Source organism: Erpetoichthys calabaricus, chromosome 2 (assembly GCF_900747795.2).
Source record: "Erpetoichthys calabaricus chromosome 2, fErpCal1.3, whole genome shotgun sequence".
Lineage (NCBI taxonomy): Eukaryota > Metazoa > Chordata > Cladistia > Polypteriformes > Polypteridae > Erpetoichthys > Erpetoichthys calabaricus.
In genome coordinates this window covers 34850946-34874859 of record NC_041395.2, presented here as the reverse complement: position 1 = coordinate 34874859, position 23914 = coordinate 34850946, and the positions used below count along the sequence as shown (strand labels likewise).

The window sequence follows — 23914 nt, the reverse complement described above, 5'->3', positions numbered from 1 at the left end:
TCAAATCATTAGTACAACTTTTTGATTCTGAGAATTATTAATTGTAACTTAATAGATAGAACAAAGCCAGACGATTTATTATGATATTGGTGTCACTGTAACTGAAAGGTAATCACCTTGTGATGATAAGTTCTGGTTATGACTTATGACTTTCTCATCTTACATCCAGTAAGGAAGTAGTATAGCAGCATCACACATATGCACACTTTCACTCACACACAGGAAACTCTGTTTTCAGAGGGAAGTGATAAGTCATTGCAGAAATTAACTGTGAGCTAATAAACACCACAGTGCAAGCACAAGAGGCTTAATAAATAGGTAAAGAACTTATCCATCCTGAACACATAAATTGAAAGATCGGTATTCATAAGTTACATACGCTTTTCGATTACAGAGAAAAAGATCTGTCTAGGCCAAGAGATAGAATTAAAAAATTACGTGTCTTTTCTATAGGAGAGAAAAGTTCAACTAAACTTTTGTAATTTTATGTTTTTGTTGTTTATTATTGTTAACATAGACTTTCACCAATTTATGAACTTCAGTCATAAATTGTACAGATCTCTTCATATTTCTTTGTCCAGACTGGAAAGTAACACAAAGACCCTTCTCTCTTCCTACTACCAACAAAATCTAAATTCAAACCTGATGAAATCAGTGTTAGGAAATACTAAGATTATTCAATATATCTTTCATTCACAAAAATTCTTTAAAGGTACTTTTGTAACAAGACAAGTTTTATGTCAGTTTAGCCAGCAGGTCTATTTGTTAGATTTATGACTTTTTTTGTTGTGTGACGTATTATGTATATGAATCAGCATGAAGGACCTACTGTATTACATAGTGGATGCTTAAAGCACAAGGCAGACTACTCTGAAATGATAACTAATTTTAATACTAGAGCAGTCTTGATGAGTACAGGCTATTCATCCCAACAAGCTCACCAGGTGCCTCATGTATAAACAGTGCATACACAAAATAATGTTGCGTACGCCCATTTCCACGCTCACATCGCGATGTATAAATACTAAACTTGGCATAAAGCAATGCACATTTTCACACCAGCTCAATACTTGCCGTACACAAGTTCTCCGCTCGGTTTTGCAAACTGGCGGCACCCAGCGTCAAAGCAGTGCTACTGTTCCTGTGTGGTTTCCCTTTAGTTTTTAGATTCACATCCCTGGTGTTGCTTTATTAAATGCATTGAAATTAACCACATATCATTTATTAGTTTAAGGCATCTCATTGTAATCAACCCGTAACCATATAATGGTGCATCAAATGGCCAAACGTTTTTTTTTTTTGTTATTTATTTCGCCTTATACAATTTCTTGGGGTCAGAGCGCAGGGTCAGCCATTGTACTGTGCCCCTGGAGCAATTGAAGGTTAAGGGCCTTGCTCAAGGGCCCAGCAGAGAAGGATCTCTTTTGGCAGTGACGGGGATTCAAACCGGCAACCTTCGGGATACCAGCCCAGATCCTCAGCCTCAGAGCCACCATTCCACCCCAAAATTATTCTAAATACCATCATTGCTTTAGTGGTGTTATTCCCAGTGCACCACTGAGTATTTAACCCACTGTATCTGAGTGTGGAATCACAGCTGTACAGCATCTGATCGAATTATTGGTATACAGCATCTTGCGCACGCTACCTCAGCCATGTGCACAATCTATTTGAACTGTTCCCAAACGGCAAATGCTTCAGAGCCTTTCCTGTAGGGATCTTGCGGTTCAGAAACAGTTTCATCCCAAGTACTCTTAATGCACTCAATCAGTCCATCAATTGCTCCTGGTAGAACTGTTTGTACTTATAAGTACAATCACCTCACTGTAAACTTGCGATACAGTTATAATATTGCACAACCTGAGCCACTTTATAAGGCGCGTATTTATATATGATGATGACTGGCTTCTAAGTCGATTTAAATTTCCAAGCGCTATCTTCTTGGAGCACTTGATATCATTTTTAAGATGAAATGCAGTAAAGCATGTTTATTACATTACACAGATATGTTATAAACTTCATTAAAATAATCTATATTGTTAATTAAACATGTGAGGACATGGTGGTGCAGTGCTGGCGAGGAGCTGGCGCCCAGTTCAGGGATTGTTCCTGCCTCTCACTGTATGCTTGCTGGTATTGGCGCAACCTGGATAGATAGATGGATGGAATAATTAAACTTGTACTTGGAGAAAGAAAAGGAAGGACAGGAATTGGAGGTTAGCATGTTTGTGAGAGACAGTACTGCTGCAGTGAATTATTTCATCGAAGGTCGCACATTGGCGCAGCAAGCATTTTGCAGGAAGCAGGAACAATCTTTACACAGGTTGCCAGCTCATCACTTAATACATGCTTTAATTCCTATCATTTTGAAAATGATATTAAGTATACATCTTAATATTTAAATTGTTCAGAGAGCTGTAATATCATTAATGTAATGTATTCTGTGTCCTGTCGGAGGAAGAGAAAGCCCGTTTAAGAAGCATGTAGTGATTCACACACATAGAGCACATAGAACAGGGGTGTCCAAACTTTTTTCACTGGGGGCCACATACAGAGAAATAAACAAAAGGCTGGGCCACCCACTAGAAGTGAGGTATATTGCCTCACCTCCTGTGTATTAAGCTAGGAAAATCAATCAAATATAAGCAAATTATGCTTCATAATTGAATATGCTTAAAGAAAAAAACAGCATCACAGCTCTCCATTAATGGGTTTTCATTTATTGTATTACAAAGTGCTCTCATCACATGCAATTGAGTAAAAGTCAAAAGCACTGGCTTTATATGGCACTGCATATTTTAAGTTAGCTGACAAATCTTCAATACACCACACAACTGCATTTCTGTACAAGCAAACATTGTTGAATTCCTGCATTTTCTCTGGGCACATCATTCCTGTGACTTTAGTGAGGCACTGTTTTATGAAGTCACCATCTGAGAAAAGATTCCCGTGATGGGAAGCGAGCTGCGCTACCTCGTAACTGGCTAAAGTGGCATTTTCTTGTGTTTTGTTAGCACGGAAAAAATAATGTTGTTGAGCTAGCAGACTAGCTGTCATTTGCTTAACTTTCTGTTCTTGCTCATCACCAGTGTAGGACGTGCAGGTCGGATGTTTGGTTTCGTAGTGTTGACACACATTATACTCTTTCATCACTGCAATAGTTTAATTGCAAATCAAATAGACACACTTGCCCTTGACTTCTAGGAAGAAATATAAAATTTTCCCACCATGTCTGAAATCTACTGCACTCACTTGCTATTGTGCGTTTCTTTGGTTCTGCCATTTTTGGTCACCTGTAGCAAAATTCTTCTTTGGTTGCGCTTGTTTGTGAAGACACTGCCTTGATTAAGAGACAGTAGCTCTGCCTTGTGTTAAACCTAAGAAGTACAATGTGGGTAAAAACAAGTTTTGTGTGTGGGCCATATTTTATTACTGTATATTTTTAGGATTTGCTGCGGGTCAATTAAAAATGGACCACAGGCCGTAGTTTGGACACCCCTGACATAGAAGCACATATACAAAACAAGGCATTTAATGTGCTACTTTAGTTATGATGGGATCTGAGAAACTAGTACATTAAACGATTTTAAGATGACAAGTTTATGACATTCTACTTTGATGACAAAATAAAGTACATGATTAAAGTGGAAATTTTGAGATTAAAGTTGACATCTGGACATTTTTTTCAACTGTGTCCCTAATTTTTTTGTTTCTTTTCTCTGTATCCTCTTACGCTTCCATATGACATCTAATTTCTCCAAAATAACTTCAAGCTAAGTGTTGATGTTCCCAAAAGTACCACTATCCACTGCACTATAAAAACATTTAGACATTTGTGTGTAATCTAACATTGACACTCATCCTGAATTCTAGCTGGGATCCACTGTATTAATTCCTCTATCTATTTTTGCTAACCTAAGAATAGTTGTTCTCCTTTAATCTTTTCTTATAGCTCATACCCGCAGTCCTAGAATCAAACTAGTCATTATTCTCTGAACTTTCTCTAGCTGTGCTAGGCAATTTTTGTAATTTATTTGACCAAAATTGCACAGTGTACTCCAGGTAAGGCTTCAGGTTAATACTGCTGTATACCACTTAAAAATAAAACCTCTAGATTTATAATCCACACATCATGCTGTGCATTCTAGCATCTGAATGGTCTTCTGAATATCTTCTATACATTCTCAGAATTTAAATACCAAGTTCACTATGATTCCTGAGTCCCCTGCAATTGTGTATTCAGATTTAGAAATTGTACTTAAGATGTGTAATGCTTTGCATTTATTTACATGAAATTTTATCTGCAGCATATCTTCTTAAGTTTTATGTCTGTCTAGATCTAAAATTCCTATTCACTAGTCACCCTAATTCTGCTGTCATCAACAGACTTTACCAGTTTGTTAATTACATTTTTATCTGTTTAAATGCAGAATTACGCATTTAAGTGAAACATGATCTTCCCGTCTCAACTGCTGTTGACTGTTCACTAACACCACCTGTTCTTGATGTGTGTTGCTTTTTTCTTTAATAATTGCTTCCATTCTTTGACATATTATCAAAACATGATTTGTCAAACATGATTTTTTATTGCATTTTTGAGAGGACAACCAGATGGAAGCTCAGCTGGAGCACTGTTCCTGAATATTTTCTACTACAATGTCAATGTTACGAATATAGGAAGAAAGCACACATAGACAACAGGAGAATGAAAACTTTTTAGGACTGTATGTCTTTAGTTTTCTTCTTTTTTCTCTTTTGTAATGTTTCATCTGCTTCCTTGTTTTTTGCCTGTTTCTTTTTTGTAATATTTGTGATTATTCCCTGATCCCTTTCCTTAGAATTCAATGTTGAGGGCTCTCAGTTGTTGATCTGAGACTCCTTTGTAAGGTACATGGTGCCATAGTCAGATCACTGTGGCATTAGCTTCCTAGCAGTGTTCTTTAATTTCCTACTGTGTTTCCCTTTCTGTAAGTCTGTTGGTCATTTTGACCATTTTAATTCTGATTTCTGTTTTTTTTTTTTTAATTTGCCTTTTCTTTTCCAGTTTTCAATTTTTGGTATGATGGACTTGGAGTTTTCTTTAGTTTGATTGCCTTTATCCTTTTTCTTCTTTGGTGCTATTTTGTTTTTTATTATTATTTCCTGTCTTTAGTTTTGTTTCTTTGACTTTTTGACCTTTTATGTGCTTATTTAAAATGTGGAAAATTTTCTATCTTTTGAATATTTTTGGATACATTTTTAAATTAATCTTTTAAAATATGGTTAAGTAAATATTTAAAGTTTTGTGTCTGGTTAAGCTAAATGTGTATTCCCCTGTATAGTAAGCTCTAGAATGAATATTATAAGGGGCCAAAGGATGAGACATTGATGGGGGCCTAGGTAGTTCAATCCAGAAAAGCAACCCTATCTGTTATCAATGCTAAATCAGAAACCAAAAGTCATAATCAAAATAACCAGAGCACTAAGTCATTTTCAGCAAACACTAAACAAATCACACTCTGTGCAGTTTGGAGGTTCTGTCTGTAATCTCAGATGAGCAGGAAGCAAACAGCACCGGCCTTTATGCAGTCGCGTTGATGATGTCATATCTTGCAATAGTAAAACACTAACTCGTTGCATTCTGTCATATCATTTTGGTATATTGGTGTATATATTTGATGAATCCTGAAACATATGCTATGCAAAATAAGAATATATTTTTAGGACATACTTACCAGAATGAAAAGTTGAATTGTTGAATAAACTTTTTGGCTTGAGGTCAAAGCCCAGATTAACAACGGGAGTAACAGGAGTTGAACTGATGGGTGTAATGAAAGACAATCCATCAGACATAGCGCCCAGACCGGTATCATACTGAAAAGCCAAAAATAGAAAATATAAAAATTTCAATTCCTTATGGGCGAGTCCTTGTTTATGTGGTATAAGGTAATGCTCTTCAGTCTTTTCATCAGTCCTCTACTATTTCCTTAACAAATAAGTATTCTAACTGTTGTGATGTGAAATTTTGCATACAACTTGATAAATATTTTGTATGTCTTTATTTGTACCTAGGCAAAGCAATGTAATACTAGTGTTACATTAGTGAAGTGCCTCAAACAAGTTTGGCTAATGTTTCTGTGCTGTTTCTCAGTCAACCCCCATAGGAAAGCCAGGCTCCCTAACTGCCAAGCTTTACCTTAACATATGGTTTGGAGGGCAGGTGTGAAGATGTTCTGTCCCCCCATTGGTCTGAAGTATGGCTGTTTAGAACTGGCTTGTATCAGAAGCCTTTAAGTACCACAATGCCTTATTGGCTCTTGGGGTTGGAAGGAAAATCTATAAATTTGCTTGTTTTACCTCGCTCTCTCTCTCTTACCAAATGATGAAGGAGTATCTTACATACCATGAACTGAAAAGGACAACACAATGAAGAGCATAGCTCGGCAGCCATATTGAGACATTATGAAGTTCTGAATAAAGCTGACCACCAATGATGGCTTAACTAGAGACATTTTAAGTAACTAACAAGTCTGTGTGCCGCCTGAAACTACACAGCACCATTTATCAGGTTGTATGGTTGCCAATATTCAAATGTACTTTGCATATTGTTATTATTTATGAATATTACCAATAATACATTGTTTAAATTGTAACTTAACTCCTGCTTGTCTTTTACTACACATAATTGCCTGAGGTTATAGATGTAGAAGGGAAGGTGGGGAGAAGTTATATAGTATAATACCTTATAAACAGTGGTAAGTCTGTGGGATTTGAGGCATTCTGACAAAGGCTACATATTAATAATACAAAAGGGGAAAGTAGAGCAACATATTACTCTACCAAGACAAAACACTAACCATTGCTTTGAAATAAATTTTAACATATTTTTACCAGTTTTTGAGGAAATGGGCCGTGGGCAAAATACTAACCAAATAAAAAGTAAATATTCCTTAGAAATTCATGTTACAAATAACATAGACTGCTTAACTGTGTTAGCTCAGTCAACTGAAAACAAGAAAAGCTTTTACAAGGGGAAGGATTTATTTTATTACTTCAGTCCTCCAAATTTGCCTAAAGGGTCTCCACCTCAAAATAAATCTTATTCTGAACTGTCCACATTTATATGACACTACTGTTGTGAAAATTTAAAACCTGAGGTCTTGCGCATTTAGTTAGTACCGTATTCATTTGCTTTTCTGCGTTTTAAACATAACAGAGTTTCCACTTTGACAATATGGCTTGTAAATTTATTAGATTGTCTGGCTCCCTGTTTAAAATGGATCATCAGTCTAATAATCTACTTTCCCCTGATGACAGTGAGTCATAATTGTGAGAAAATAAAATGCATTAGAAATTATAATTTGAGCCAGTAGATGGCAGAACAAGAACAACTAATGGCAAAAGGATGGTACAATATAATAAAGGATTTTCTTTGCAAGATAAATACCACTAAACAATATTGCCTGTTCTGGGATGTGCTTTCTTACAATTATATTAATTTATTCAGGAGGTGAACGTACTTAATCAAATTTTTGGAATCACATCATGTGAGAGCCTATCCATGCAGCTTTAAGAAGAAAGCAGTTCATTACAGGAAACACTGATCCAATCTGTTATTATTATAGATTTATTTTCTTATATATTTAAAGGCTGGAGCCATTATCCAAGGTGACTTACAGCATAATGATTCAGTAAAGTTGTTCTCATGTATTTCGATGCGTGGCTTGATCAGATTCACAGAGTGAGTCAAAGGAAGAAATTACTTTAGCTAATTTGAGGCTTAAAAAAACGACTATAGCATTGGTTACAAACTCCATTAATAAAATTCATGGCTATGGGGGACTGGATCCTACCCTGGCAAATTTAGTCACAATGCAAAAACAGGGCTAATTTAGAATCCATAAACCCAACACAACATAAATCCAAGTTATCTGTCAAAAATCCCAGACAAACATGGAAAGAACACCAAAACAGAAGAGAGAGTGACTTGGATGTTCTCAGTCCACTGCCTCACACCCTGCCCACCCATTGAGCACTCATGTGAATTTGGAAAAAATGTTTAAACTCCACACATGCATTGCATCATAATTTTTAGCTATGACTCCATTATTATTTTTTTATTTGTTTTTATATTTTTATTTATTTAATTTGAAACGGTTCATTGTTATTTTCATTTACTTCCATGTGCTTCCTTTTTGTGCTGTGTAAGCCATTTCATGTTAGCTTGCTGCCATGGAAAGAGACACAGAAGATATGCAAATTACATCATCGATGTGACAGAACCGTTATTTAGTGAATTCCAATGAAAAATTTTTGCTGGCTTATTTTCATCTTCACCTCTTTAGAATTCTCAGCCCCTGACTTTTTAATTAAGTATTTTGACTACAGTTTCTTGGAGTGTGATTTGGTTTAGAAACATTCTCTATTAGTCTTCTGTTTTTGATCCCTTACTGCCCTCCTGATCATACTGTCAAATATGGTGGCATTCAGGTGCTATCTTAACAGATAAGCCATTCAGGCAAACAGATTCAGTATCAAAAAGCTACAGGATGAGCTGGCAGTGATAACCACAATACCATCACACTGTCTGTTTTCTCTTTTTGGATAGAATTCTGATGGGTCATTTACTTCTTATTGTTTAGTGAAGTGAATTGCTTGTTCATCATCTTATCTTACTCAACCAGAATAACCCTAACCCATCTACCATAACACAGTGGGAAAATGTTGTCCTATTTTACTTAGAACTCTTATAAGCAGCAATGATAGAGGCAGCAAGGTTAGCTTTGCAGTCTGAAGGCTTAGAGACTAAGGACACACAACCTACCATAACAGCAGAAGGAATTATTACTAACCTGCATACTTTGAATGTTAGGTGATGGTGTTGCTTTAGGAATATAAGAGAATGGGTTTCTCATGCATGTCTTCTCATGTTGGGTAATGCCACTGTTGGTGTTCCCTTCAGGCGTGTGCATCAGCCTGTAATGACTCTGTAATCCATTTGATGTGTCGAATGAATGACAATAGTCCGGATAACGGCACAGGAAAGAACTTTGTAATGATGAGGGGATAGGTAAGGTGTATTCAGTTACAGGATCTGCAGCAATACATTATAAATTAAAAATTAGATTATTACATTAATACATCCATCAGTTAAGTTTTTAATAGATTTAAACCAAATTCCTGATCATGGGGAGCCAAATATAAAATGTTTCCCCTGAATTATGGAATTTTAGGGAATGATCTAACAAACAAATGTTTTGAAGAAGAAAAGTTTTATAACCCAAAGAAATCCCACATTGACATAAAGAGAAGTAACAGGGCAGGGATCAGATGCGGATTTTACTCCAGTCTTTGGAAGGTGCAAGGTGCTAACCCTTAAAGCAGCATCTGTAATAGAAAGCCCTCAGAATTGTTTTGCACATGCCATTTCTCAAAATCCTATTCCTTTCATTATTATTTCCAGTAATCATGGTCTTAAAATCATTTTTGTAGAGGGGAATTCCTTCCCCATTCTCAACAAATGAGAAAAATGTATTGCTGGGGATTCAGCATGAGTTTTATAAACAACAATATAATTATTGTGAATATCACAGAATACATAATAAAAAAACTTTCACTTACAAAAATGTATTCACTGACATTTTCTGAAAAAAAATCTGCTTAAAATCAACACCATGTAGGACAGACTTGATATTATCCATTCTCTTGTTATGGCTAGAACACAAGTCCAGGCTTTAAAGTCAAAGCCAGACACTCTTAATGGCAGCTAGAAAGTCTCAGTTTGTATGATGGGTCTACTTCTTTTTTTAATTTCAGCTGCTCCCATTAGTGGTCACCACAGCGGATCATTTTGCTCTGTCACACCCACGCATGTCCTCTCTCACCACATCCATAAACCTCCTCTGAGGCCTTCCTCTTTTCCTCCTACCTGGCAGCTCTATCTTTAACATCCTTTTCCCAATATACCCAGCATCTCTCCTCTGCACATGTCCAAACCAACGCAATCTCACCTCTCTGACTTTGTCTCCCAACCGGCCAACATGAGCCGACCCTCTACTGTACTCATTTCTAATCCCGTCCATCCTCGTCACACCCATTGCAAATCTTAACATCTTTAACTCTGCCACCTCCAACTCTGTCTCCTGCTTTATGGTCAGTGCCACCGTCTCCAACCCATATAACAAAGCTGGTCTCACTACCGTCCTGTAGACCTTCCCTTTCACTCTTGCTGATAACCGTCTGTCACAAATCACTCCTGACACTCTTCTCCACCCATTCCACCCTGCTTGCACTCTCTTTTCTCTTCTCTTCCACAATCCCCATTACTGTGAATTGTTGATTCCAAGTATTTAAACTCATCCACCTTCACCAACTCTACTCCCTGCATCCTCACCATCCCACTGACCTCCCTCTCATTTACACCCATGTATTCTGTCTTGTTCCTAATGACCTTCATTCCTCTCCTCTCCAGAGCATATCTCCACCTCTCCAGGGTCTCCTCAACCTGCTCCCTACTATCACTACAGATCACAAAGTCATCAGCAAACATCACAGTCCAAGGGGACTCCTGTCTAATCTCATCTGTCAGCCTGTCCATCACCATTGCAAATAAGAAAGAGCTCAGAGCCAATCCCTGATGTCAGACGTCACTGCTTTCTTGATTAGGTGACCCATTCCAGACCTTTTAACATTTCAGGGGCATCTCTTAGAGACACGACCTGGGCACCAAAGTTCAAACAAAGACCCATACCTCAAGGATGAGTAACATTGATGGACATAACTTTGCACTAATGGTCAACCAAATGAATGGACTTATATGCACCCAAGAAACCAATAGTGATACCTTGATTCCTTCCTTTGAAAACCTCAAACACACCCTACGTCACCATTCTTCTCACCAAGCTTGTAGCTCAACCTGGTTGTAATTTTGGCTGTCCATGGCCAGAACCCATAACTTATAGAATGTGGCCGTAACAGAGGATGAAGCAATCCATCCATCCATCCATTTTCTAACCCGCTGAATCCGAACACAGGGTCACGGGGGTCCGCTGGAGCCAATCCCAGCCAACACAGGGCACAAGGCAGGAAACAATCCTGGGCAGGGTGCCAACCCACCGCAGGACACACACAAACACACCCATACACCAAGCACACACTAGGGCCAATTTAGAATCGCCAATCCACCTAACCTGCATGTCTTTGAAGCAATCCCTTTACTCCAAAAGGCAACTGTGCTGGACTGGATGGGTAGAATACTTGTCATTACTGGAATAGGACAAGGTTGCCATTAGTCCAAACCTTGCAGAAGGATAGCAAGTGCACAAGCAGAAAGAGAGACTATATACCAGAGGTCAGACATTCCTCTTGTTGAAAATGGTACATGACTCATCGCCAGTTGCTCAGGAGGCATACTATTGCTAGCAACCAAGGATATTGTCTAAGTAAAAACTTCAAAGTAAGACTGCAGTACCAACCACAACCAGACGGTCTGATGACGGCAAAGAAGGAGATGAACTCCTGAACAAAAAAAGAAAGTGCACTGAAGATTCTTTCATGTATCTGGAAGGTTTTCCTTGGAAGCAGTCAGGAGAGTTAAGGATGAATATTATATGATTTAGCAAACAGCAAATTAAGAAGACCAGATCATTTTACAATGCTTCTCACTGACAAACCTAAATATATTTTCTTTTTATTATTAAAATCAACTGAAATGTACTTTTATATAGCAACTGTTACAGTGCACCAGCTCAGAGAGCAACAAATAAATAAAATTAATTCAAGCATTTACTCATTCATTTACTCCCTAAACCTGCTTATTCTATTGCACTTCCGCAGTTTAGATTTAAAGTCTATGTCATCAGATTGGACACAAGGCCTATGCAGGGCAATTCAGAGGTCATTCACATTCAACCTGTTCAGAGTTGATTTCCAGCCTCACCTGCATACCTTTGGGGTACTGATTGAAGCTGGAGTACCTGCAGAAAATCCACAAATAGAGTGACAGGACCAGGATATGAACCCAGTTTCCTGGAGCTATGAGGCAACAGCTGTAAACACTGTGCCACCTTACCTGTAAATATACAGCAACATAAGGGAGACATACCCAAGAAAGACAATGGAGGTGCCAGAGAGGTTACTCAGTACACTAAGGTCAACAGAAAAAAGTGGACTCCTTATTCCAGTAATCTTGAACAGGAGTCCAAAAAAGCAAAAACAGCTCACTTCAGTTGCATGAAAGGAGCAGAACTCAGCATTAGAGATTGTTCATAGGTGTGTTGATTGAAAAACTCTGATACATAGGACTTGAAAAGAAGATAAAAAACAGATCTATGATTTTTGGATTCAGAAATCACACCCTTTTCTGTTAAAAGATCCCCTTGTTCTGATAACTGGGAAAAAGGTTGTTGAACTTGGCTTCTTGTTATTTATTAAGAGGATCCCTTTAGGGATGAAAAATGAAGTTAAAGATTTTGTGTGACCAAAACCGAACATCTGAAGAAAAACTGGGACAGACAATGAAAAACATGAAAACTTTAGATAGACAGTACTCTTTTCTAGTAGTATTAAAAATCTTTATATATAATGCGCTACCGTGGTTGTTCGTTTGTTTGTCCAGGATTTTAAATAACCTGTAGCTCACAAACCGTTTGACCTATTCACCTGAAATTTGGTACACATATACTATGTGACGTCTACAATATACTTTTGAGGTGATGATGCACCTCCAAGGTTATTCCTTTTTTTATTTTTATTTTATTTTATTTTATTGTGGAATCAACTCTTGGCAGCAGCTAGTAGGGCAGCCGTGCGGTGCATGTGTACGGGCACCGTTTTCATCCCTACCACCTTCGCCGTAACTTCACCTACCTCTTCATATCTTAAATCATTCTTGAGGCAGATTGAAGACTTAAGTGCCAGCTTAAGTGAAAAATTTAAGAAAACGTACTAAGTAATTGCAACACAAACACTGACTTAATCAGTTTTAATTCGAAAAGATGCAAACGAAAGAAGAGAAGAAGAGGGGCGCTAAAGTGGAGAAAAGAAGAGCTGCTCAAGCAAGCACATCAACCTCTGAGCAAACGAATGCTAAACGTACAGAGAAAGAGGATGAAAACTATCAATGCTCAAATCAAGTGTATTCACTGCACGTTATCGTGCAGTGCGCTGTTACTGGTATTTAAATATTTGCATCAGAAATAGGTCATATTTTTACTAGTTAAAAGGAATAAACCAAACAAACAATATAGAACCACGATGCATATTTTTCAGAAAAATCTAGATCGTTGGGAATTCCTACAGAGTAGAATGTAGCAAATGTGGCACAGTTATATGGAGTTTTATAAGGAAGCAATAAAAACATTTGATTACAGTTTAGACTATAGTATATATTTAAACTTTCAAAAACATTTTTCTAAGTATGTCATTCAGTGTACAGTATAGAGACTGGTGTCAAAGTGTTTTTGATGCATAAAAACAAATGTTATGGTGTAATGAATTTTCCCTGAAACAACTATGTTTGAAATTGATGCTCTGAGGAGATGTGTGGTAGGGCATCTACTTTTTACATTCATTTTCTGAATAATTTAACTAAAACATCTGCCAAGTGTACAAGTGACAATAAATTAGGAAGAGTCATGACTACCCAAGAATTGGTAAAATCCCAACAAAATTCAGTCTTGTACAGATAAAGATTTAATAAAAAAAATATCCCTAAGCAAAATAAATAAAGAGGGTTTGGAGTTACTATAGGATGTATATATTACGAGACAGACCTAGGAGGCCTATTGGGTTCATTGATGTCCTTAATCAGACAACAAAGTCATTATAAAACTCAGATGTTCAGTTTCCTGGTGTTCATGCTATTCTGAATACATGACAGGCCAAGGCAGGTTATTCTAAATCTTCACAACTCAGTTTTTAATTTTATATGCAGTTTGGGTCATCACATTACCAAAAAACATTAAGAAAACCATTAAGAATATCTACTATTTTGTTATTATCATATTTTACACCTTTCCCCCTTTTTTTGGAGCATAGACAGGTTAAGTAACTTGTTCAGAGTCATAAAGTGAGTCTGAGCCAAGACCCAGATTAGTAACATTCTGATTGAATGCTTAAGGCCTTATCTACTACACTCCTTGATTAATGGAACTATTCAAATAAACATTAGGTGAAAGTCGATAATCAGCTTTGTTGGGATGAGTGACCATTTTACATGTAAACTGTTTGAATGCCCATATGTGAAATACAGGGCATGTAGTCTGTAGAGTAATAATGCAGTGCAAGGACAGGTCATAAAAAATACTGTAATACTCAGAGAACATCCTTCAAGCATACTTACAGAATGGCAGATCAGCTCTGGCATTCCAAAGAATGTCTTGGAAACAGGGAGTCATCTGCTGAATATTATTCATTTGACCAAAACCTGGATTCAAAATGGTATCTTTCTAAAACAAAATAGTATTTTTATGTTAGCCATTGAATATTTATTCAACACACAGATAATCAGTCAACCTTGTTTCATAAATTACCTATATACAGTATTTACCCCGTACTCTCGGAGCACAACCCACAGGATGCTTTGAGGGACACAGTCGATTGCCTTCTCCAAATCCACAAAACACATGTGGACTGTTTGGGCAAACTCCCATGCCCCCTCCAGGATCCTGGCCAGGGTGTAGAGCTGGTCCAGTTTTCCACGTCCACAAGCTGCTTTACTACTGTATATACAAGGCCAATGTAGGATTGTTTTAATCCACTTAAAGTCAGGCTGGTTGATGTTACATAATGGAGTTGGGAATGTTTTATTGACATGTCTTCTGTCTCTCAGTACCAACAATTCATCTAATTAAGTGGCAGGTTCACAACAATCACATACAAATTCCAGAAACATGACAGTGACTTCAGTTAATTCCTCTATTCTTCAAAGTCTCCAGATTTCTATGCAATATATCATCTTTGGGATGGTGGAATAGGAAATTTGCAGCATTAATGTGTTACTAGAAAATGTACAGGGATTATATGAGGATGTCCGGCAGGTGTGAATCAAAATAATGCTAATGAATGTTTTTAAGATCTTGTGGATTCCATATCTAAAAGAGTTCAGGCTATTCTTTAGACAAAAGGGTGTCCTACCTGATAATAGGTTCATAGGTTCAGTATTGTCCTGCGTACAATCTTATTTGCATGTGCTACTCAACATGCAACACGCCGGCTGCCACTCTTCAGCGTCATGATCTAAATATTGCTGCCTTAGGGAAGCAGACCAAATGAGACACTCTAGTATAAATTAATGCACAGTAATATTTTACTTTTAAAAAATGAGTGAGGAAGTGAACAGACTTGTAACATATTACACATAAATAAATAATAAATGTTTTAAAAGTCAAAAAACAAACCGTTTTTAGTATGTCTTCAAGGCGAGTCTGTGCCTCATCAACATGAGTTTTCAACCCTTCCAATGAAAGGCCCCCATCTCCACGATGAAGCATGACGCCCAAATCTTTTGTAACTGCATGTAGCTCATCTGCGGTGAGTTTCTCAATCCGTGAGTCACATATGAACTTTGATGTGTGACAGTCTTGAAAGTGACTTGGGAGAGCTTTAACGGCATTGTTAATGTTAGCTGGTCGTCCCATAAGGAAAATTTCTGCTGGTTCTGTCAAACCTGTAAGTTAATAATGAAATTTTTTGAAAGAAAGAAAGAAAGAAAGAAAGAAAGAAAGAAAGAAAGAAAGAAAGAAAGAAAGTTTCTTACCTTCATATATTTCGCCAAGAGGATGATTCTGAAATTTAAAAAGATGAGAAAGATTTATTACATTATAGTAATGAAATAAACAACAGTTACTGATCCCCTATATCTGCCATTCTTCCACTCACACAGAAATGGCTGTACAATGGCAAAAATGCATTTACTTCTCTTGAATGTTTTCTTACTTTATCAAGTTTACATATAGGAAGTTTATATTTAATATACATTTTTGCTGTTAATCAGCTTCCCCAAAAAAGGCACTAAAACATTAAATACAACATTACACAAATTCATTAATAATAAGTATAATTAACACTGTTAAGAAGATGTGATATAAGAAGAAGGGGCCTGAGCTGCCTCGAAAGCTTACATATTGTAATCCTTTTAGTAAACCAATAAAAGGTCATTTTGCTTGCCTTCTCATTGCATCCATAATGGCTGACATGGTTCAACACCCTACTACTACAAACAATTGTATGTGTAATTTATTATTTTTTCAAGTCTAACTAATTAATTTAAAACATGTATTACAATGTCCCTTAGGCCTATCAATAACTGTATTCCAAAGTTGCTTTGAATATTTAATGGTATTCCTGATGTCATGTGCACATAGCTTCCATAGCTTCTGTTACATTTGATGTTTATTTTTTTGTGTCATTGTAATAAGTTAAATATTGTATAATGAGTGTAGTAAAGAACAGTAATAATTACAATAAAGAAAGCCAACTCATAAAACTCATCAATCAGTAAAACATGGAAATATTGTATGGATGGATAAACAATGAGCTAAAACGCCATAGGAGTGAAGTGAATATAGACTTACAGTACTTAGGTGAACTTTAGTACTGTTAAAGTTTGGCTCACAAACTGAATTAACCAGGTTTGATAATAACTGGTAGAGAGCCATTTTCTTGTCTGTTTTAAATGTTTTTTACTACTAGAAAACTTGAGCATTACCAATTTTTATTTTTTCAAGTTTAGCATTTCACATTATTTGAGTAAACATTAAAAATAAAGAAAATAGAACTCTGAACTGTAGGAACCCTTCTGGTAATTACCATTGCTTAGCAATCACTATTTGGCAAACCACAATATCTGTGTGTTCCACCTGGGGATCATTTTACTGCCAACACATCAATCTCAAATGAAAAAGCGGAGACAAAAGCTTTTTTGGCAAATTGTCCCTCGAGCACTGAATGACTCACACTACCCATGTTAATAGACAGGAAAAAAATTGAAATCTCTTTAATCTTTTAGAAAACGGTACACCAAAAGAGTTTTCATTTAAGTTTCTAATATTACTTTGTTTTTGATGTTGCTAGGTTTAAATCAATCAGTGTTTTCCAATAGTGCACAAACACTATAATGTAAATTGATTTCAATGTAATGCAATAAAAATAATAACTTTCCTATTTTCCTATATTAAAATGATTAAGATGTTAAAGTCACACTTTCATGTATTTAAAATTTTAACTATTGTCCAAAACTAACTTCATAACAGCAATTGAATGATAATTAAATAAAAAAGTATGTCACCTTTTTATTTTCAAGTCGTCTTGGTGCTATGGACTGTTTCTTTACTGAAATAATGCAGAAGTAGGCCGATCCAACAGCCTTTAGGATTTCTGTAGTTTTAGGATCCTGGAAATAATGAGCAGCTCCTAAACCCTCAATCTTCATTGATTTCACGACTACAGAATTCAGGTCTCTTTTCAGAATCTCTTGAGCTTTGTGAACTTCACTTCTGGGACCAGTCAGGATGATTTCTATCTTGGAGTTTGTATAGATGTTGACTTCCAGCTGTGTAAAAAATTAAACACATTATGATAAAACATTTTTTTATTTCTTTTTTCTTAGTGCTTCATTCATGAATATATGGATCAATAAAATGTTAAAAGGACTTGATGTATGATTTTTTCCATCTTTTTCAATGTAAATAATTGTACCCCATGAAACACTAAAATTAAATACCATCTCCCTAAGACCCTTAATTGGTATAAGCTTGGAAATTATTTTCCATGTTCAAAATCCATCAACAGTTTGTCTGTTCTTTTTATTTTTTTCTCCAAATCGGGCCTCTCTAAGACTACTGCATGTCTTACCAGGGAGTGGTGAGGGTGGCAAAAGCCTTGTTGACTTTCAAATAGAGGTAAGCATGTGTTTTTGTGAATTATAATCTTGGAACAAAAGGTTGCAAGGGTTTCAAAAATTTGAGGGGTAATGGTTTAGGAAAAGCTTGGGTTTGATGATTTATGAATAAGAATGGAGAAATTAAGCAAATGAGTTTAGTTGATATATTCAAGATGGCGCCGACTGGTGTGGCTGGCCATCTGCTCGTATCACTAATCTATGTTTTAACTTTGTTTTTATGTTTTAGTTTATCCCAGCGGCCACTGTCCTACAATCGTGATTCTTTACTTAACATATTTTCTTGCTTGCTTGCCTCTCAATTTTCATCTCCTGATGAGATGTTATGTGAACCTCCACCTTTGTTTTATTCATCTCCTGACTTCTTCACCTGGACGACGGTGTTCACCTGTATTAGTGAGTTGAATGCCTCTCGGAGACGCAAATGCACCCGCTGCCACCGTGGAAAAAGAGCCGGTATTGCTGTTAAACAACTGAAGCCCCAGAGTTTGGATTCCCGATGTCTGCGAGTCGTCTATGACCCATCTTCTCCTGCACAGATATTCACAGGACACCATCCCTGGTCCATGGGCGCTGGATACTGGATTTAATTTCTCCATTTCTAGGTGGCATCACTCTTCCTCGGTGTGCTCTCGTGCAGTAAACGCTGCTAGTCTTCGCACGCTCACCCATGCTCATCCCGCAACGAGCTCTTCCATTTCTATCAAGGCTGCTCTCTTGAATGTGAGATCAGCGTCTAATAAAACTTTTATTCTGCAAGAGTTTATTATCTCAAATAAACTGGATTTCTTTTTCATCACTGAGACCTGGATTGTAAATGGTGACTCTTCATGTTTTACCGACTTGGTACCATATTCATTTTTAAACTCTCCTCGACTGATTCGTCGTGGTGGGGGCTTTGCCACTGTTTTTAAAAGTATGTTCTTGTGTCGGAGCCTTACAAAGGGTCCGTTTAATAGCTTCGAACTGCAACTTTTCGAAGTGTGCAGCTCCCCTGCTTTGTTGTTTGCTGTGGTTTATAGACCTCCTGTAATTAATGATATCTTCATTTCATAGTGGGACCATCAGCTAAAGCCCAAATTGATCTTGGATTTCTCGGCTCTTTCTCTGTCTTTTGCAAACCTCAAGTCTGCAATCTTGGTGTTATCTTTGACAGTAACTTCTCTTTTAAGAAACAGATTAATTCTGTAGTCAAGAGTTGCTTTTTCCAGCTTCATCTATTAGGTAAGATCAAGCATTTTTTATCTTCTATGGATCTTGAGAAAGCTACTCATACTTTTATCTTTTCTTGCCTTAATTACTGCAACTCACTGTATTCTGGGATTAACAAATCCCTGATACACAGGTTACAGTTGGTCCAGAATGCTGCCACTCGCTTCCTGGTTGGGGCAAGAAAGTATGATTCTGTTTCTCCAATATTAGCTTCTTTACACTGGCTGCCCGTCAGTTTTCGAATTGATTTTAAAATCTTGTTGCTAGTTTTTGAATCTTTACATGGGCTTGCCTATTTACTGTATCTGAATTGTGTGCTTTATACCAGTGATCCAGAGTGCTTAGATCTTCTGGTCAGTTGTCTCTTGCTGTCCCTCGTACTAAGTGTAAAACTAAGGGGGACAGAGCGATTGCAGCTGCTGCTCCTCACCTGTGGAACTCTTTACCTCATCATATAAAGGAGTTGTCTACAACTGAACTGTTCAAAACAAGATTAAAGACTCATTTCTATTCACTTGCATTCTGTGACCTTCAGTAATACTGATGGTTTCCTCATCGTGATTATGTAACATTACTTCTATTTATTATTTATTTTATTTATGTTCATATATTTTATTTCTATTTATGTTATTTGTATGTTTTCTTTTATTCTATTATTGTAAAGCACTTTGGCCACAGCATTCCTATGTAGTTTTAAATGTGCTATATAAATAAATTGACATTGACATTGGGTTTATGCTGTATAGCAATGTCCCCTTCTTGTCATCTTTCTGTGACTCCTCTAAAAGCATGTCACAACCTTCAAGTTATAAAGGATTGTATTTATGATTAGGACACACATCTAATTAAAAGTAAAATTCTTTGTCTTTACTACAGAAGGTTGGGTACAATTTCAGGAAAGATTCCACACATTTAGTTACAAACCTTTAAATCCATCCAAAGATACTAAAAATAGAGTAAATTTCCTTAGATGTACAAATTTTATAACAGGCTAGTCAATTTACCACCAGTAGGAAATAATATTATCAGCACAAACAACAACAATAATAATAATAATGTCTAAATAAAATAAATCCAATATTACTACACTGCTTCATGTTTATATTTCATTGTAAAATATCTTTTTAAAGCTTACAAAGTCTGTGAGTCAAATTTGACACAGTTTTGTGTTTCGGATCTGTTTAGGAAAAAACTTTGTGACATGCTTGACATTTGCTCTACTAACAAATGGGGAAAAAATTGCTTGTTCCCAAATTATAAATACATCCTAAATGTTATCTTTTCAGCTCAGAATTGTGAAAGGTTTTACAGCATCTTGTAAAGCATTTTGAACTTTGTATGAAAATATGCTGTTGAAATAAATTTTGATGTTGTTAAAGTGCCCTAACTTCAGATAAAGCAAAAACACTTTCAGATGGCACATGTTTGAACAGTTACCACATAGATTGAGCACTGCCATATCCTTTGGGTCAATTTTGACCCATCATAAATGTTTCTGTGTTTTACTCTTCATTTAGAGTGCTCTGTTTGTTTACATCCCATAAAACTAAGAATCAGTGCTACTACAGTACTTTTCTAAGACTGACAATCAATACAAAATAGTTCTGGGGTAAAGAATCTGACATCCAGGGCACCTAAAAAGGACGTCATAATCAGGTATGTGAATTTCCCATTGGGATTAATAAAGTATCTATCTATCTATCTATCTATCTATCTATCTATCTATCTATCTATCTATCTATCTATCTATCTATCTATCTATCTATCTATCTATCTATCTATCTATCTATCTATCTATCTATCTATCTATCTATCTATCTATCTATCTATCTATCTATCTATCTATCTAGGTAATACTGTCCAATTATGAAATGTCTCTCCAAACACTGCCTGCTTCCTAATGGTTTCTGCCTGCCTCACGTTTGCTGTATCTGTTCTTTACATGTGCTCTTCTACTGTTCTTCCTTCTCTTCCATACATCCATTCATTATCATAACATATGTTTGTTTTACACACAAAAAAATAATAAAATAAAATCATTACTCAGTGTTATTAGTTAAAACTCTCTTCATCCTGCATTATATAGCTGGTTAAACTTGTGCAGGTATATCACAATGTTTTTTAACTTTTGCTGCTAATAAAGTGAGATATTTTAAAGAAATTTCATTGGCAGAGTTATTTATGAATAATAGAATTCAGGTCCACCATTATGTTAGACTAGCCTAGTGATTATTTATGCTAGAGAATATGAACTTTGACTTACTTTAACACCCAATAAGTCCTTTTCTTCAATGATATCCACAATCCGATGACTTGCTTCAACTAAGTGTGGTTGTTTAAACTCTACAGTGCCCTTTATTTCTGTGTTATCATGGAAATATTGATCGAGTATGCATTTGGCATCACAGACTTCTGTTTTAAATCCCACAAGCAATACTTTGCAGTTTATGTTATCTTCATGTGGAATGGTGTGTATCTCAACTTTTTTCTGACTTTTGTTAAACGTATATGAAATGTCTTTCAACTGCTTGCTCCACTTTACTCCCTTAGTTGAAGCTTGGCTTGCATGACTAATTCTGATTTCTGTCTCACAAATGTGATAATTTAGAACCTCCATCGCCTGTTGGTTGTCCTCAAAGGAGTCACCTTGTATCATTAGGTAACTATCTTGCACTTTCAGAGTAGCCCTGATGTTTCTTGCATGAAAAAGTGTCTGAGATAAAACACTTAAATTCCAGCTTTTCAAAAAGGAACATTTATAATCTGATAACTTGTCGGAGAGGAAAACACAGAGCAAGGCTTTAGAGATCAACTTCATAAAGACATCTATGGCAGAGTATATGGTTTTATAAGGTCCCTGAAATATAGTGTTTGGTGGCTCCATCTTATCTTGTAAAGCTATGACTCCAGGAAAATGAGTGACCAATTCTAGCTGTAAATCTTTAGCAACGTGTTGAATTGCTTTTTTAGAGAGATCACCCCATATTTTATTTGAGAAAGTTTCTTTTATGTGCCGATTCAGGTCTGCTATCTGGATATATTTATTGACCTCCTCTGTTAAACCCACCACACATCTTCCATGTTCGTAGACTTTAACAGACTGCAGCTTTTTTAAAGCTGGCTCATACTTTTCCACTTGTGTTAAATTAGGAATATAGTGACTTTTTACATTGTATCTCCTCCTTAAGGAATTATAAACTTTTCCTTGCTCTGTCTTCCATTTTGACAAAGACTTACCACCCGAGACATATCCTCGGGGAGATACTGAAAGGCAGCATTTTTTTGATGTTTTAAGTACTGAAAAACTGGAACTTGTCTTTTGCAGCTTCAAAGATATTTCCATAAATGCTTGTTTGGAGTCTTGCAAATATTGAATGAAAAATGGATGATCTGCAAAGCAAATCCCAAGTGGTTCTGCAAAGAAAAAAGTACATGATAATTACTATCATACATTTGATAGTCTGATATTTGGATTAAAACCATAAATGTAGATTAATAACTTAATGAAAACATTAGAACTTCATGCAAACAGTGCCCACACATAAAATTGATATAGCTGAAAAAAAAACCAAGGAAAATCATTTATCCAAAAAAAAAAAAAATCAGTAGATGTAACAACCTAAAGGGTGTTAAACTATGCACATCCTTTGCCTCAGAAGCGGGTGTTGCCCCCATTAGTACAAATGACTTTTTTCAGGCATTTTGTGTAACAGATTCTGACTATGTGAATTTGTTGACCACTTCTCAATGAAAAATCCCTTCAGTTACAAGATGTTTGTGGGTTTTCTTGTATATATTGTCCATTTCAACACCCTCACATACTTCACACAACATTTCAATGGGATTTAAAAGAGGGATTATACTAGGTCAGGCCATAACCCTCCAATTCTTCTTTTTGAGCCATTACTTGGTAAATTTGATGGTGTGCTTTGGGTCATTATTGTTCTGAAAGGTCTATTTCTGGTTCAACGTCAACTTTTGGACAGATGGGCTCCTATTCTCATCAGGCACACTTTGATATGATGCAGAATTCACAGCTGACTCCATGACTGCAAGCTGACCAGGCCCTTAGGCAGTAAAACAGGCTGGTATGAGGTTCTTCTCATGATATGCTGTCTTCAGTCTGTGGCAAAAATATCTGCTATTACTGTAGCTAAATTGATCTATTTTTGATTCATCTTTCAAGAGTACATTGCTCCAGAAGGCCTGCTCTTTTCCTGTATGGTAAAATACAGTCTTGTTCTAATGTTCTTTTTTGAAAGCAAAGGCTTCTTCCTGGCTCATCTCTCATGCAGGTTAAATTTGTGGTATCTGTTTCTCATTGTAGATGCATGCAGTTTGACACCAGCTTTTGCAAGAGTTACCTGCAGCTAGGTTAGATCCAGGCCTTTAATGACTTCTTTGGCACAACCATCAGCTGTGTGTCTGTCCGTGGAGAAAGTGTTGTCCATGTCGAGAGGTTTACTTATCTTGGCAGCAACATTTATGTCTCTGTTGACTCTTCCTATGAAGTCGTTAGATCATCAGATTGGGAGAGCATAGTGGGTCATGAGGTCGCCAGAAAAGGGTGTGTGGCACTCCCAATATCTATGCAAAAGGAGGAAGGCCCAAGTCTTTTCCTAATTCTTCATGTCTTGCTATATGGTTGCGAGACATGGACACAGTCTAGTGAACTGAGATGAAAACTGGACTCCTTTGGTACTGTGTCTCTTCAGAGAATCCTTGGGCACCGCTGGTTTGACTTTGTGTTGAATGAATGGTTGATTATGGAGTCCTGGATGAAGCACATTATCTGCATTATGAGGGAGTATCAGTTAAAGCACT

General features: G+C 36.6%; 1 protein-coding gene across 7 annotated transcripts in view; it reads right to left on the bottom strand.

Moving 5' to 3' along the window:
* Positions 1 to 23914, bottom strand: part of LOC114645747 (uncharacterized) — a 184943-nt gene that overhangs the window by 30510 nt on the left and 130519 nt on the right. For 6 of the 7 annotated variants that reach the window (XM_051923158.1, XM_051923156.1, XM_051923155.1 and 3 more), the window contains exon 22: positions 5715 to 5853. In XM_051923158.1, the coding sequence (XP_051779118.1) occupies positions 5715 to 5853 (139 nt within the window). Of the gene's footprint in view, positions 1 to 5714; positions 5854 to 8831; positions 9074 to 14320; positions 14427 to 15377; positions 15647 to 15736; positions 15765 to 17266; positions 17531 to 21353; positions 22505 to 23914 lie in introns of all 7 variants that reach the window. The other variant, XM_028793571.2, reaches the window with a different exon arrangement.